At 38.2% G+C, this 14,251-nt stretch overlaps 3 protein-coding genes across 3 annotated transcripts; 2 read left to right on the top strand and 1 right to left on the bottom strand.

Moving 5' to 3' along the window:
- Window positions 1-672: 672 nt before the first annotated feature.
- Window positions 673-2,777, top strand: EV154DRAFT_533130 (uncharacterized protein). Its single transcript, XM_051603966.1, has 9 exons — window positions 673-833; window positions 903-924; window positions 987-1,079; window positions 1,128-1,232; window positions 1,293-1,785; window positions 1,834-1,966; window positions 2,035-2,181; window positions 2,236-2,421; window positions 2,476-2,777. Exons 1-9 carry the CDS (start codon window positions 702-704, stop codon window positions 2,494-2,496), a joined length of 1,332 nt encoding a protein of 443 aa, XP_051450232.1. The 5' UTR covers window positions 673-701; the 3' UTR covers window positions 2,497-2,777.
- Window positions 2,778-4,661: 1,884 nt separating this feature from the next.
- Window positions 4,662-12,985, top strand: EV154DRAFT_454236 (uncharacterized protein; the record flags this gene model as incomplete). Its single annotated transcript, XM_051597302.1, has 4 exons — window positions 4,662-4,824; window positions 4,889-7,799; window positions 8,019-9,302; window positions 9,462-12,985. Exons 2-4 carry the CDS (start codon window positions 4,970-4,972, stop codon window positions 12,983-12,985), a joined length of 7,638 nt encoding a protein of 2,545 aa, XP_051450231.1. The 5' UTR covers window positions 4,662-4,824; window positions 4,889-4,969.
- EV154DRAFT_533123 (uncharacterized protein) lies at window positions 12,886-14,193 on the bottom strand. The gene is made up of 4 exons (XM_051603965.1): window positions 13,958-14,193; window positions 13,630-13,893; window positions 13,470-13,538; window positions 12,886-13,410 (listed from the first exon to the last, which is right to left on the bottom strand). The coding sequence occupies exons 1-4, from the start codon at window positions 14,175-14,177 to the stop codon at window positions 13,124-13,126; spliced, it is 840 nt and encodes a 279-aa protein (XP_051450230.1). The 5' UTR covers window positions 14,178-14,193; the 3' UTR covers window positions 12,886-13,123.
- Window positions 14,194-14,251: the final 58 nt, after the last annotated feature.

The following is a 14,251-nucleotide window of genomic DNA, read 5'->3' as shown; positions in this document are numbered from 1 at the left end:
ACAATTTTTAAATCATTAATAGCATATATGCTCGTTGATGTATCAGAAAATATCTTGTTTTCACTCGTTATTATAGGAGCTACATTTTTCGAAAGTTTTCAAAGCAATGTTACTCAGGGCTTAAGGAGAATCATATTTCCATCCGATAAATGTCATCATATTCTGAGCGATCACTGTAAGTATATTTTATCATGATTTGTTTTTTAATCAGCAAAAAAAAAAAAAAAAAAAAAAAAAAAATGAAATCAATCGACTAGATCAACTGTTGCTAATCTAATCAATTAAGCGCAGAACTATGTAAAAGATCTTATAAGCAAATGCAAAGTGTTACATAGATTTTTTTCAACTACATAAAAAAAATTATTGAAATTTCCACCTTTGTTTTGTCAATCACCTTTATACATTCCCTGTAACGCAATTTAAATCTTAATCGGAGATATTTATTCTAATTCATAAAGAAAAACAAGTTTAACCTGATACGTTATAATCTGGTATTGTTTAGAAGGACAAGATGTGTTCGCAAGAACAAAAAGTGTGGGGTAAGTCACAAAAAAATTAGGTTAAGCGATTATCCGAATACATTTTGTTAGTGTAATCACAAATTTGATTGGGCCAAGATTTAAGTTGAAATTGAACGAGGTTTTCCTTTTTTATTTCCAGCGCCTTTCTTTTGTCTAAGATATATTTTCTGGAGTGAATTTATGGCGACGATAACAACTACAAAACATTTAACATTAAACGAAACAATTCTAATGTCACCAAGTTCCACCACACAACAAAAAGTAGCACATAGAAAAAAGAAAGCGGCTAGAGCATGTGTTCATTGTCAAAAGGTTTTTAAAATATATGCAAAAGTGAAATAAAATATTCTAAATCAAGTTGTATTATTTAATTCGACATAGGCACATTTAACGTGCGATGACTGTAAACTCAAGAAGTTTAAATGAGTCATATTAAATTACTAATTATTTATTACCATGTTATAGCTCGCCCTTGTCAAAGATGTATAAAAAGGGATTTAGCCGGTACTTGTACTGACGGAGCAAGGAAAAAGGCTAAATATCTTCAAGATGCAGAAGGTAAGTTACTATTTTAAATAATAAAATCTTATTAAATGTATAAATTAGATAACATCAGTTGCACTTCAACCGACTCTCGCTATAATTCACAGACTAATCAGATCCAACAAAATAATACATTACTTAATACTCAACAAAATTTCTTAACTGGAGGTACCGTACCCTTTTCATATTTTCATTTATTTGATAGCTAATCGCTTATTTGCTACTCAGCAAACCTTATCGACACATCACAACTTCTTGGTCTAGATGGTAATAATTATGGATTTGGATCAAATTCAGCAAATTTAGAATATTCAATTCTATCGAATATGCTGGGTTCACCTCAGTTTTTGGATTCAAGCTCTCCAACGTCTTCCAATACTAACATATGGTCAAAAAGCAATAATAACGATACCCTGCTGACTACTCAATCTACACCTACCACTAGCACGAGTTACACTCCCACCACCACAATATCGAATATGGGCGACCCCGTTTTATTCTCTCCCACCTTTCAACAACAACAACAACAAGATCATCAAACTCTTGACTCTATCCCCAAAATAGATCAAAGTCCAAAATCGAATATCATTTTGACCCCACCTTGCACAATAAAGAAACAACAACATCGTCATAGTAGTATCAGTATCGGTTACGCAAATGCATCAAAACCATTCAGCTATGCTGATGGATACCATTATCTTATCAATTACGTGAGACAAAAGTAAGCGATATTATAATTTTTCGAAATGAGGGTACTAACTAAATGTAGAATGGGGAGAGACGAATTAATGAGAATAAGTAAAGCACTTGCATTATTTCGACCCTCCGTATTAGCTTCCATGATGAATTTAACAGAGGACGATTTGATTTTCACGGAAAAGTGTTTACAAAGGACCCTATTGGTATGATTATAACTATACATGAGTGACAAGAATGCTAAGCCTATTCTTTTATTTCTTACTTTTATCAGGAATACGAAAAATTAATAACCTATTCTGGAACCCCAACCGTTGTATGGCGCAGAACAGGCGAGATTGCTCTCGTCGGAAAAGAATTTTCTCTATTGACTCAATGGTCTCGTGATGCAATATTAGGGAAAAAAACCTACATCTACGAAGTAAGTTGCAGTTAACATAAAACCATCCTCAACTAACCCTCATACGATTTATAGCTGATGAGCGATCCTTCTGCCGTTGAATATTGGGAAAAATATGCATTGCATGCCTTTGATAACACAGATTCTGCCGTATATAGCTCATGTATACTTATGAGCCCCACCAAAAGGGTGGTACCCTGCACTTTTTGTTTTACAATCAAAAGGGACATTTTTGATTTACCCAGTGTGATAGTGGGCAATGTAAGTTCTATTACGGTTGGGTTATCTAGACAGAAATACTAACTCTATTAATAGTTTTTGCCAATACTCAGCTAAATATTTCTCACGGTTCTTCCATATTGTTCTATTGTAATCCCACGCATTCTGTACACTTGTTTACAAAAAAAAACCAAAATAGAATACAGCTGTTATAGTAGTTCAAGTTTGTTTGTATGTGTATGATAAGCTTACAAAGCGATTATTTAAGAACATGCCCTTTGAAAAGCAGTTTGTAATCAACTGAGGGACTTTTTTTTCTTAATGATCTGTCTGTACTTCATGACGAACTGTAAAATAAACCCAATGTAAAAAAATTAGTTTCGTATCAAACAAAAAAACAAAAAAGATAACGGCCATAAGTTGGATTCAGTGAATGATTATTACACACCTAAAGAGAATTTTTACAAAAAGGAAAGCAGTTTTCACAGAGCTAACTTCAAATGTCAACGTCAACAAATTTTTAATATTCTTGTTATTATCTTCGAAACATTATAGGGATTTCATTTGTTGTAACCAGGCTCTTTGAGATATGACCAATATTTTTTAAAGCCTTAGCGTCATTTTGGCATAGGTATTATAAGGGTGATTTAAGCACTATAGTACGCTTAACAAAGGAAGACCATTAATGCGAGTCTTTTCAGTATTGCTATTGGAGCAATTGAAACATGCGTTTGAGGTTATGGATTCAGTTACAGAAATAATCACAAGCAATCCTCTCCGATCAACATTTTTTTAAAGGTCGTTAAATTGGTTTTATTTTCAGTCCTATATCAGTGTTAAATTATCTGAATACACTTTAAACACAACTTAACATTCTGATTTTTTTTGTAATTTTTAAAGTTCACTAAATTTTAATGGTTTTTCAGATGTTTTTGAGTTAATGTGTATATGGACACAGCAAACAGTGAAAACGAAATTTCATTTAATAGCTTTAAATAAGATCAGATGGATTTGAAGTCGATTTGGTGTTTATTAAAAGAAATCAAAAGCATGTTATTAAGACTCATGACTTGACATTACAAGATTTCCAGTATCTAGAAGTTGAGGCTTTATATAGTCCAACTTTTATTAATCCAGGAAGGAATTCCATGTTCACTGCTGTAGTTGGTTTGAGCAATGATAAAGTTAGAAAGTGTAGTACGGCAGAATACTTTCATTTGACAGGCTCAAATATGTATCAAAAGAAGTTCCAAAGGATGAAAGATGAAGTTGGAATGTTAACACTTGAGTCAAGTACACCAACAACAAAAACCCCTATTTCTACTACATACAGCTATTGTACCATTCATGCTCTAAATAAAAAAGGCGTTCTTTTATGTTTTATGGTTTTCAGGAACCAAGGATCTCTTTCATTCGTATAAAGGCCATCAAAAGTTACTACAGATAATGGTAAACATGTTAGTAACCGGAAGTGAGAAGTACGACAGACGGCAGAGAAAAAAGAAGGCAACGGGGAAAACGTCAAATGTCCGACAGACATTAGCCATGTAAGTTTATACATGATGAACTATTTACTTTTCAGTTAAGGAAATGTATGTACATTATAATTTCGGCCAGAATGGAAACCCGCCAAACTTCATCAAGATGGCACTAAGATCATATTAATAGTTTTGGTCATGGTATGTTCAACAAAGATTTTGTCAAGCTGAAAGGTCTCAGAACTAGAGTCACTGGAGTTGTGTAGATAGCCATCAAAAGAAGCGAGAAAGATGGCGACTTATTAGCTGTCGAGAACGATGAATTCAAAACATCAAAAGTTTTCTTTCGGTGTTAAGATGATTCACCTAGCAAGGTAGAAGGTGTCCGACGCCATTGTGTTCTTGGATGCAAAGATACATCAACACCGCAAAGAATATGACACTCATAGCATCGTACCATTGAAATAGTTATGATCGTTTATATATTTACCAACGCCCTACCACAACCAAACCCACATGAATCATCTCAATCATGGTTTTAATCGTTGTAACAATCCTTCTGGAATTTAGATTTTTGCAGGCAAATATGCCTAAAAATAAATGTTTATAATCCGTTTGAAAAAGGTAAGCTAGACATCTAGAAATTAATTCTGATTAGTCCAAAAAGATTAGAGTGGCTCAATCTCAAGTGGAAATACTATACTTATTACTACCTAGATTTTTCATGCTATATATAAAATCTGATGGGAAATCAGACAGATATTCCTTTACATTGACAGCCCGAATTTAATTATAGATTTTATTGGAGGAAGTCTACCAATAAAACGGCAAGAGATGTCACGCCGCCCAATCATCTTCCTTAGCTTGCAAAAAAAAAAAAGTTGGTTTAAAAAAAGGGCAATAGAGGAAAGCCCATTACCCTTTTTTTTGTATAGTGTGAAGCCTATTTTAAAACACTATTCACCTTGTAGGTACATATAAAAACTTATTCTAGATATTTCTTTGCACGACTAATTATTCATTCCCTCAAGTGTCACATTTCTTTGCACTAAGAAACAGTGCTGCATACAATCAATACCAAAATTCATTAGCAACATTCAGCAAAAGATATAATGAACAATGTTTCAACCCATGAACTTTCCACACCTTTAACAGCCACTGAAAAAGTAACAGCGTCACCTATGTTTGAACTGTCTGGACTTCATGGACGAATCACGTTGGACAATGTGTATCTAAATGGGTTACATGCGCTTAGACGTTTAGACATTCGTAATTTATCCGATCAATCTATACTTGTAAAAATGCGCTCGAATTTAAGAAATCAGATTGCCTTTCAACTGGAGAATGAAAATATCTCCAACCTTCCGGAATCGAGCCTTGAAAATGCTATTACGACAAATACGGTGAGCTGGTCCCGTCAAGCTGACGAATATCCATTTAATCAGTTATTTAATTACATTAATCATATCGACCAAATCGAATTGAATCCTGGTCAATGTCGTTCATTTATACTGGCCTTTTTACCAGAAACAGCCCACCCCGATGATACTGAAAAAAATGAAGAAGATTTTGATATTACGGTTGCAGATGATACTGAAACCTTTAGTATGTTCAATGTTACCGGTAGTCTATTTTTCTTTGGATATTACAAGGCGAATAGTGCATCTATATCTAATAACAACTCGATGGATGAAGGGAATCGAGATGTTTTATCCACTTCAAGTCTAGCAGATTACCAAGTCTCTATAAAATTCAGAGCTAGTGTATGCCAATCTGCATTATGGACGGATGTTGCAGAAACGGGACTGAATTTTGATGATTGTGTGCTGGGCGAAACTTATTACAAGGATTTTGTTATACAGAATAGGTCCGAAATAGATCTTTACTGGTTATTGAATACAATGGATCTTTCCACCGGTATGGATGCTTTGCAATTTATTGATGCAGATACAGGCGATGCGTTAGACATCGATCTTCCTATATCCAGCTATTCAAGCAAGCAAGTCCGTATGCTGTTTATGCCCAAAGAAGTAGGCGAATTTAATTATGATTTACAAGTTGAAAACGCAAATGACGCTCGTAACGTCGTACAAACAAAAGTGCATGCAACAGTTCGATCTGTTTTAAGAAAAGAAACCCTGATCGTCAGCAGTGGTAACGTGGTTGATTTTGGCGATTGTATTTCAGGTGCTTGGACTGTACAACAAATTGTTCTAAATAATGTGAGCGAAGCCTCTGTCGAAATTCGGTTTTTACCGGAAGGTGCGGAACTGATATTTGATATCAAACAAGATACTTCCGTCGTCGAACTAGCTGAACGTGTGGATACCCGCTTGAATCCCATGCGACGCAAATTCAGCAATAATAGCGCGAGTCGTACGAATGGCTTTAACACACCTGCAACCACTTTAACTGGATTTAGTGAAGTATCTGGTCCAAACAGCGAACTTAGTTCAAGATCAACGTCTCCTACACCACGTATTGGTGATATCGACAGTTTCTTTTCTCCACTTTTAGCAGATTCACCTACTGTATCTCGTAATCAATTTACATCTCAACCTACAATTCCTGAAGATTCAGATTCAGAAATCGGGTTAGGCTTGTTAAGTGTGGATGGAAATGCATTTACAGAAACAAGCTCTGTAGCCGAAAGTATCCATGGCGGATCTTTAAGCAATGCCCCAGCAGCCGCATTGAGTACTACCGAAAGTTATACTCGCATTGAGGATTTTGTGCTTAAACCAGGTACCGAACGAGTCATTCAAGTGTCGTATAAACCTCAAAAAGATGTCTCTATCAATGACTTCAATGCTGGCCAGTTAATTCGTCGGAATTTTAGAATCTGCCTCGAGTATGGTTCGTTCAGGACTGAAGAGCCAAAGGAGAGAAAGGTGATCCAATGTAGAGCAAGAACCTGCACTTCTTTTGTTGAGGCAATTCCTAAAGTGATTAATTTTGGTGATACGGATGTCGGTACATTAAAATCTCTACCTATCAATATCTTTAATCGCTCAGATATCATGGCACGTGTCGAATTACAATTTAGCTCAAAAGTCTTAAATTGTTTAAGAGGTGAAATCACGATACAGCCTAGAAGCTATGTCGAACTTAAACTGGATCTTTATCCCCGAAAAGTAAACCCAGACTATCGAAAGCAAATTACGCTGGTCAACTTTTTGAATAAGGATAATGACCAGATTATAGAAGTACACAGTACAAATATTGATAAGAATAGAGTCACCTTCCATTCATTGTTTTATCGTATTTTGACAGCAACAGGTGCGAATTTCTTGGATTTCGGGTCCATCGCCTTAAACTCACCTTCGTTACGTACTTTTACTGTCGAGAATATCCGGGATAAACCTTTGTCATTGGAAATCACCACCTCATTACCCGAAGATATTGTCATCTATACAAGGAATAAGAAAAAGGTGATAGAGGCTGGATTGCCGTCATCCGGTTCCATGAACCCGACCACAGCCTTAGCTGCTTATTCAGCCCTCACCTCCGCTCATGCTTCTACATCTAAGCTTTCCAATTCGATTACGGCAGAGGCCATTGAAAAGGGGGACACTCTTTCAAGTCTATCCACTGCAAATCTATCTCCGCCTCATGTAGGAAGACGTCGTTCTAAGATGCTTTTGGAGTCTATCAGTAATCGTCGTATAGCCAAACCAACTAACATAACTGATCCTGCCAAACCGATCTCTGAATCGGAAGCCACCAATTTGCGCAGAACCTCTGATGCCAAAAAGGATTTGATTGTTGCCCGAAGATTCCGAAGTTCGTTACAACAATTAAAGTTGGACCAAGCACATTCTTCCACCGCCTATTTGGATTTGGCATTACCTCCTTTGCAATCCTTAAAATCATACCGACGAAAGATGATTCAAGTAAACTCAGATCCTAACTTTTTAAAGAATCATCGCAAGAAGACTCATGGTCGAATTTCGCATGAAGAAAAAGACAATAAGGATAAAAAGGAAGTGCAGAATTCGGAAGGGTCTAATTCTGCAACGATCAACACAAATAATATAACAAATTCCAGTCCACCGCCTGCTAGCGATAAATCCGTGTCATCGAACACCACAACCGCCACAAATAGTACTACTAGCACAACATCATCACTATCAACGACGACAACGACGACAACAACTGGAGGTAGACATCATTTAAAGATTTCTACACCTACGATTAATACAAATGTACCTTACAAGAAACGGGTTGATACCTCTCGCATAAATAATCACAGCCGGCATAATAACTACGGTACACGTAGTGCCAAAACCAAGAGATCTTTAGGTATTACAGCAGCGCGATACAAATCTCGTAAAAATCTGGATTGGTCGGATATTGCGGGTAAGACGCGTGTTCCATTTGAAGATCTGATTTCGGTGCTTGAGCATGGGTCGAAGGCGGCACCTCCATTATTTCCCAAACAATCTGCCGAAGAGCAATTTGTACGTTATCAATTAGCTTGGCGTCGTGAATTGGATCGATTGGTGGAAAAGGGAGTGCTTGTACGAACCTCGATTGTGGATGTAGATCCCAAAGGAGAAGAAGAAGTCGTGATTGTGATCACGCCATGTGGTTCTACCAAACCACATATCCAATCCGCGCCGAAAAAACAAGACGCCCGTATCTTTTTAAGATTGATTCAATTTGATCGAGATATTGAACAGACCGAATTTGAAAATTTGTTGGATCTTAGTCAAACGGATATACCCGTGCGTGAAATAATTTTGCGTTCCCAGTTGTGTCGCTCGGTGATGGATTTGGGACAGAAAAATATTAATTTTGGGTTGGTGGAGCGAAATGAACGTCATGCAAAAACCATTATATTGCATAATCGTAGTGAAACTCCGCTTCTTTACGCTATCCGAAAATCAGGGTCCATCGCCTCTGGTGATATTGATTTGGATGTAGGACGTTACGGTGTGGTGCGATCGTATGGTAAGCGTGAAGTTGATTTTGTGTTTGAGCCTACTTTATCTGGTCCGTTTATGGAGAAATTGATTATCGAGAATATCCGGGATCGTACCAATGATCAGGTATTATTGCTCAAGGCACAAGTGCGTAAACCATCGACCTTTTTGATCAAATCTTTGGAGATTTGCTTTGGAAACTGTCTGGTGGATCAATCCTGTACGCGTGTGGAAACCATTATATTGACAAACACGAATAAACAATCTCGTATGTTTGAAGTCCGGGTCGATCCTAACGAAGTCATCTTTGGTCGTTACTATGCAGAATTTGAATTCGAGGTAAAGGAAGATGATACCAATACCATCTCCAAAGAAGCCGAGGAAGAAATCGAAAATCTGGAACAAAAGCTAAAGATTGCAAAACGTAAAGCTCAACCCGACAAGGTCAAAAAGTATATTCGTAAATTGGCTAAACTCAAAAACATTGAAAATGAAACGGATGGTTCTGATTCGGATTCGGGTAAAAAAGATAAGGCGAAAAAAAAGTCAAAGACTGAGACGAAGACAGCGGCGGATACTTTACCTTCATCTTCTACAGGTGCACCAACAACCTCCACAGAAGTCACTACAACAACAACAACAGCAGCAGGAACAGCATCGTCATTAGCAGCAGCATCAGCAATAGCGGTAGCAACACCCATACCCATTTCTTCAGGAATCAAAGAAAACAATATAGTTTTTAAAAAGACGGCCGAAAGTGTTGTATTTCCTTTGGACCCTCATGCTTCTCGAACTGTCTGCGTTACTTTTAAACCTATGTTAAGACCTTTCCAGAACGTCATTGACGAACCTATTGCAAATCAAGATGGAACATGTGCTATTCCTGTAAAGGGACGTATTTTAGTTCACGAGTATAAAAATACGGATGTTTGCAAGAGTATCGTTTATACTGCTGACGTATATACCGATGAATCCGCTTATATTGAAGCCTTATCTGAGGAAACAGAAGGCGAAAATACGGGCACAGTGACTTCCGATGCTGTCATGACCGTGATAGATGCTACCATTCCCAAATCATCTCAAGTCTCAAAATCACCACCTACAAGCTCCACAGTGCCTGTGACTGAATCCACAGTAAATCCAACGGAAGCTACACCCAAACAAGAGATTCCCGTTGTAAAGGAGACAGTCCCTGAAGAAGAGGCATTACAACTTGAGCGAAATTTCTTTGACGGTGGACGTGTTGAGATTAATCAGAGCGCGGTATTTTATGTCAAGGTGACCAACAACTCTGATCAGCCTGTTGAGTTTGATTTGGTGACATCTGAATCTCCTAGTGTTTTTGATTTTGATGGATTGGGTGAAACCAAATGTTTATTACCGGGCGAAACAAAGAAGGTACCTTACAGTATCTTACCTACAGAAGCGGGTAAACATCAATACACGTTTTCATTAAAGAACAAGCGTACGGGGTCTTTACAACCTTTTACGATCCAATGCTTGGCCCATTGCAATCAATACTTGGATTTCCCGTCGTTAGTGGATGAAGATAATGGTGTGTTAGATTTGGGTTTCTCTTATGTGGATCCTGGCACCAAGTATTCTCAAGTGACACCTTTATTGGTTGAAAACACGTCTGGGCAAGATGTATTTATTACCTGTCAAAGTAATTTGTCTCATCAGGTGTTGATCTTTATGGATGAAGCGGGTGAGCGAGGATTGGTAGAGACCATGCCTTTGAAACGAGGTGGTATGACCACTGTGTGGGTAGCGGTACAACCTAATCTTTTGACGGGTTATCTTGGTAACTCTGCTGATGAATGTCGTGAACTTGTGGGTGGTATCAAATTCTCGGTGTATGAAAAGGATGAATCGAAGTTTATTCAAGAAGGGGAAGAGATGCTGTTAATGTTGACCCAAACAGTTAAATTTACCTCCATCATTGGACAATCGCATTTGGAAGTGTCGGATCGTGTGATTAATCTAGGCTACACTGACTTACTTCAAAAAGAATTCTATGGTGCCTTTACAATCAAGAATAAATCGGGTGAATTACCTTTGGATTACGAGGTGGAATGTGCCAGTGGTAATATCGAGCTGGATCGTCGTGGAGGTACCTTGAATGGTTGGCGTGGTACGAAATCACGTAGGGATTCCGATATTAGCTATTCCGGTGATAATAAACGACGCAAGAATAGCATGGCAGATTCTATCAATGGTAGTGTCAATGGTTCTCTCAGCGGATATAATGATCGTCGCGGATCCTATGAAGATTTAGCTTCAGTGGTGACAGCCTCCCTCACTCAAATCACGTTCCGTATTAACGCCTATCGCTATGGACTATTAAATGAAAAACTTATTGTGACCAACAAGAGGAATAGCCAAGAAGTGTTTGTGATTGATGTACGATTATTTGTGGATTGTAAGAAATTGGATGCATGGGCTTTACCTTCCAAGAAATTACTTCGTAGTGCACCTCCTGCTCATCATTATCAACTAGACGATGAGAATGATCAAACCGATCATCGTGAAGCAGATCCTTTACCCATGATCAAGTGGGAAAGTATCTATATATGCCCTTCACCTCAACATGATGAAGAGGAAACAGAGTTACAATTGATGGAATTACCCGAGCAAGATGCTACACGTCTCTATGTTCGTGAAATCGATGTCTCCAACACGTCCGGCCAACCCATGCAATTAGTGGCAATGAGTGATGTGGATATTACCGCTGGATTTGCTGTAGATGAAGACAAGATTAAAAATATCAATGTGGATCATACACAAGGACTTTTCACGCAACGCAGTGGTCAACTTGCCCTACAACCAGGTCAACGTATTCGTGTTCGATTACATAGTCCCTCAGCCGAGAAACTGGATGAAGAGGGTCGATCGTTAGCTCTCCAAGGCCGTAGTGGATCTCTCAAGGGTATGATGGTACTGTATGATGCGCGACAAAGCATTGAAGTATTGGCGATTGAATTGGAAGCCTTGTTTTGTGTATCTCGTACTGAATTGGTAGTGGACCGTATTGATCTTGGTAAGATGGGACATAGTACGTCGTATAAACCTGTACGTTTCGAATTCCAGATCCGTAATTTGGCCGATGTACCCGCCACATACGAAATTCATGCACCTGATTTCATTGATTTCACACCGTTGGATCGTAATGGTACCGCAGTGAAACAAAAGTTGTTTTATATTCCATCTCGAAAGACACAAAGTATTGAAGGTTTACTGAACCCAACAAAGATGCCCGATCAAACGTCTGGTTTACATCGATTTAACATTCGTATTGATAACTTACGTAATCATTCGAATACGATGCAATTACATTTGAAGGCGTTGATGACGGTATTTGAATTAAGATTTGAAAGGCTGTCTAGTAATGGAGAATTGGTGTTGCCCACATTACATCATCCGATTGCGTTACAGAACGCACCATGCGATAACTGGTTTGTGATTCATAATCGAACAGACGATGATCTTCGATTTGAGATTGGAGCGGATATTACACCTGAATTGGAGCCGTATGTGAATTTGGATGTGTTGAGTCGATACACAAACTCGCCGTTGAAGGGGGATATTGCGATCGGGCCTCAGGGTAGTATCGAAGTACGTGTCCGAGCTTCACCCAACGAAGCATCCCGATTACCTAGAAATCGATCTGAATTTACCGACCCTTCTGGTATTATTATGGCTAAACTTTGGGTAACTACGTCGCCGTTGGAAGAAGAAGACGATGAACGAACGTGTGTAAGAGAAACGATTGCGGTACGATGTGTACTTGATGAAACGCCTACGTTTGCATTGAGTGAACGACGTCTTGATTTTAAGTTGGTCACTTATTATCAAGATAATAGTGATAATAATGGAACGGATGTGATGGATTCAGCCTATATGCCAGAAAGTAGACAGTTGACAATTATCAATCATGCGATCAAGGTACCACTTCGATTTAAGGTGACGGTGGAAGGACCTGCGGAATTTCCTGCGCATGAGATTGTAATGATTTCCCCATTGGATGAAGATAATACGGGCACAGTGGAACCTGGAGGTACATTAACACTTTCTGTCTCTATATCGAATCCTCGTGAAAGTATGCCAGGTCAATTAAAGATTCATGTGGATGATTTAGATGCGTTAGGAGAATCTCGGCAAACTGTTTCTATGTATGTGACTGAAATTGTATGGGATTTGTAGAATAAAAAACAGTTTTTTTTTTTTTTTTTTTTTCTATTATTATACACAAAGAGTTTTTTATTTTTGAATAAGAACGATGTGCTAATGTTCCTAGAAATAACGGTTGAAGGGAAGGGGGGGGGGGGATCATGATAATTTTTATTTTCTTGCAAAGGTGACCTTCATTTCTTGGTCAGGACCGAATGAATGTCCAGATAATTCACTTCGTGCCACAGCGGATTGAAGCTCATTATCGTATTCAACAAATGCAATAGATTTCTTGGTGGGAATCATACGCACCTCTCTGAAACCAGGATAACGTTGGAAGAGTTCGACCAACTGTTGTTGAGTCACAGTTTCGGGTAATCTCTGCAAGAACAAAATGTTGTTGGGAGGTAAATATTCATCAGGGATGTTGGCTGTAGGATTAAAGTGAGCAGGTGTGTCTATTTGTACATGTAAGTGATTTGCGTTTTTAGGTATATAGAAAGACAAGTATGTTTACGTGTTTGAGGTCTGCTTGCTTTGAAGGTGGGCTTGTGAGAACCAGGAAGAGGTAATTTAGCAGTTTCCTCTACATTTACAAAAAAAAGAAAAAAAAGAAAGAAAGATGGGTTGGTATAACACGGATTGGCTGGATCTGAGTATATATATATTTTTTTTACCTTTCTTTGCTAAACGCTGTTTGCGATGCTCTTCAAAATCGCCATCGGTCTTGGCATGAACATCGGATTTATTACGTGCAAATTGAAGCACCATAGGTTTATCATAGAGAACGAAATGCTGTAATTCTTTGATGGCCTTTTCAGCGCTTTCCTCATCAGGGAACGCGACAAATGCCTGTCCCCGCATGCGAATATTTTGGTGTGCGATTACGTCGAGTACGTTTCCGAATTGTTTGAATAATGTACGCAAGGAATTCTTCAATACTATTAGAATAAAAGTTAGAAGGCATTTTATAGTAAGGATTTGTTGTAAAGGTGCTGAAATTACCGTCGAGCTTGACTTTTTCGTTGAGGTTACTGACATAGACTGTTCTGCTTGGTGTTGTGTTGAGAGCTTGTTTCGCGACAGGAATACCGTTGACCATGGTGGGTTGCGTAGGTGGAGGTGCATTGACAGCAAAGGGAGGTGCTCCTGTGGCAGGAGGCATAAATCCTGGAGGAAAGGGTGGAGGATTACCCATGAATGGAGGAGGTGGAGGTTGTGCCATGGTTGTATACGATTAGTTTTAAAAAGAAAGAAAGAAAAAAAAAAAACTGCTTTTGAAATATTTTTAAAAAACTT

The sequence above is a fragment of the Mucor mucedo genome, assembly GCF_025094135.1.
Source record: "Mucor mucedo strain NRRL 3635 chromosome Unknown EV154scaffold_274, whole genome shotgun sequence".
NCBI classification, from domain to species: domain Eukaryota; kingdom Fungi; phylum Mucoromycota; class Mucoromycetes; order Mucorales; family Mucoraceae; genus Mucor; species Mucor mucedo.
Note: the sequence above shows the minus strand (reverse complement) of the source record. Positions and strands in the feature narration are given on the sequence as shown.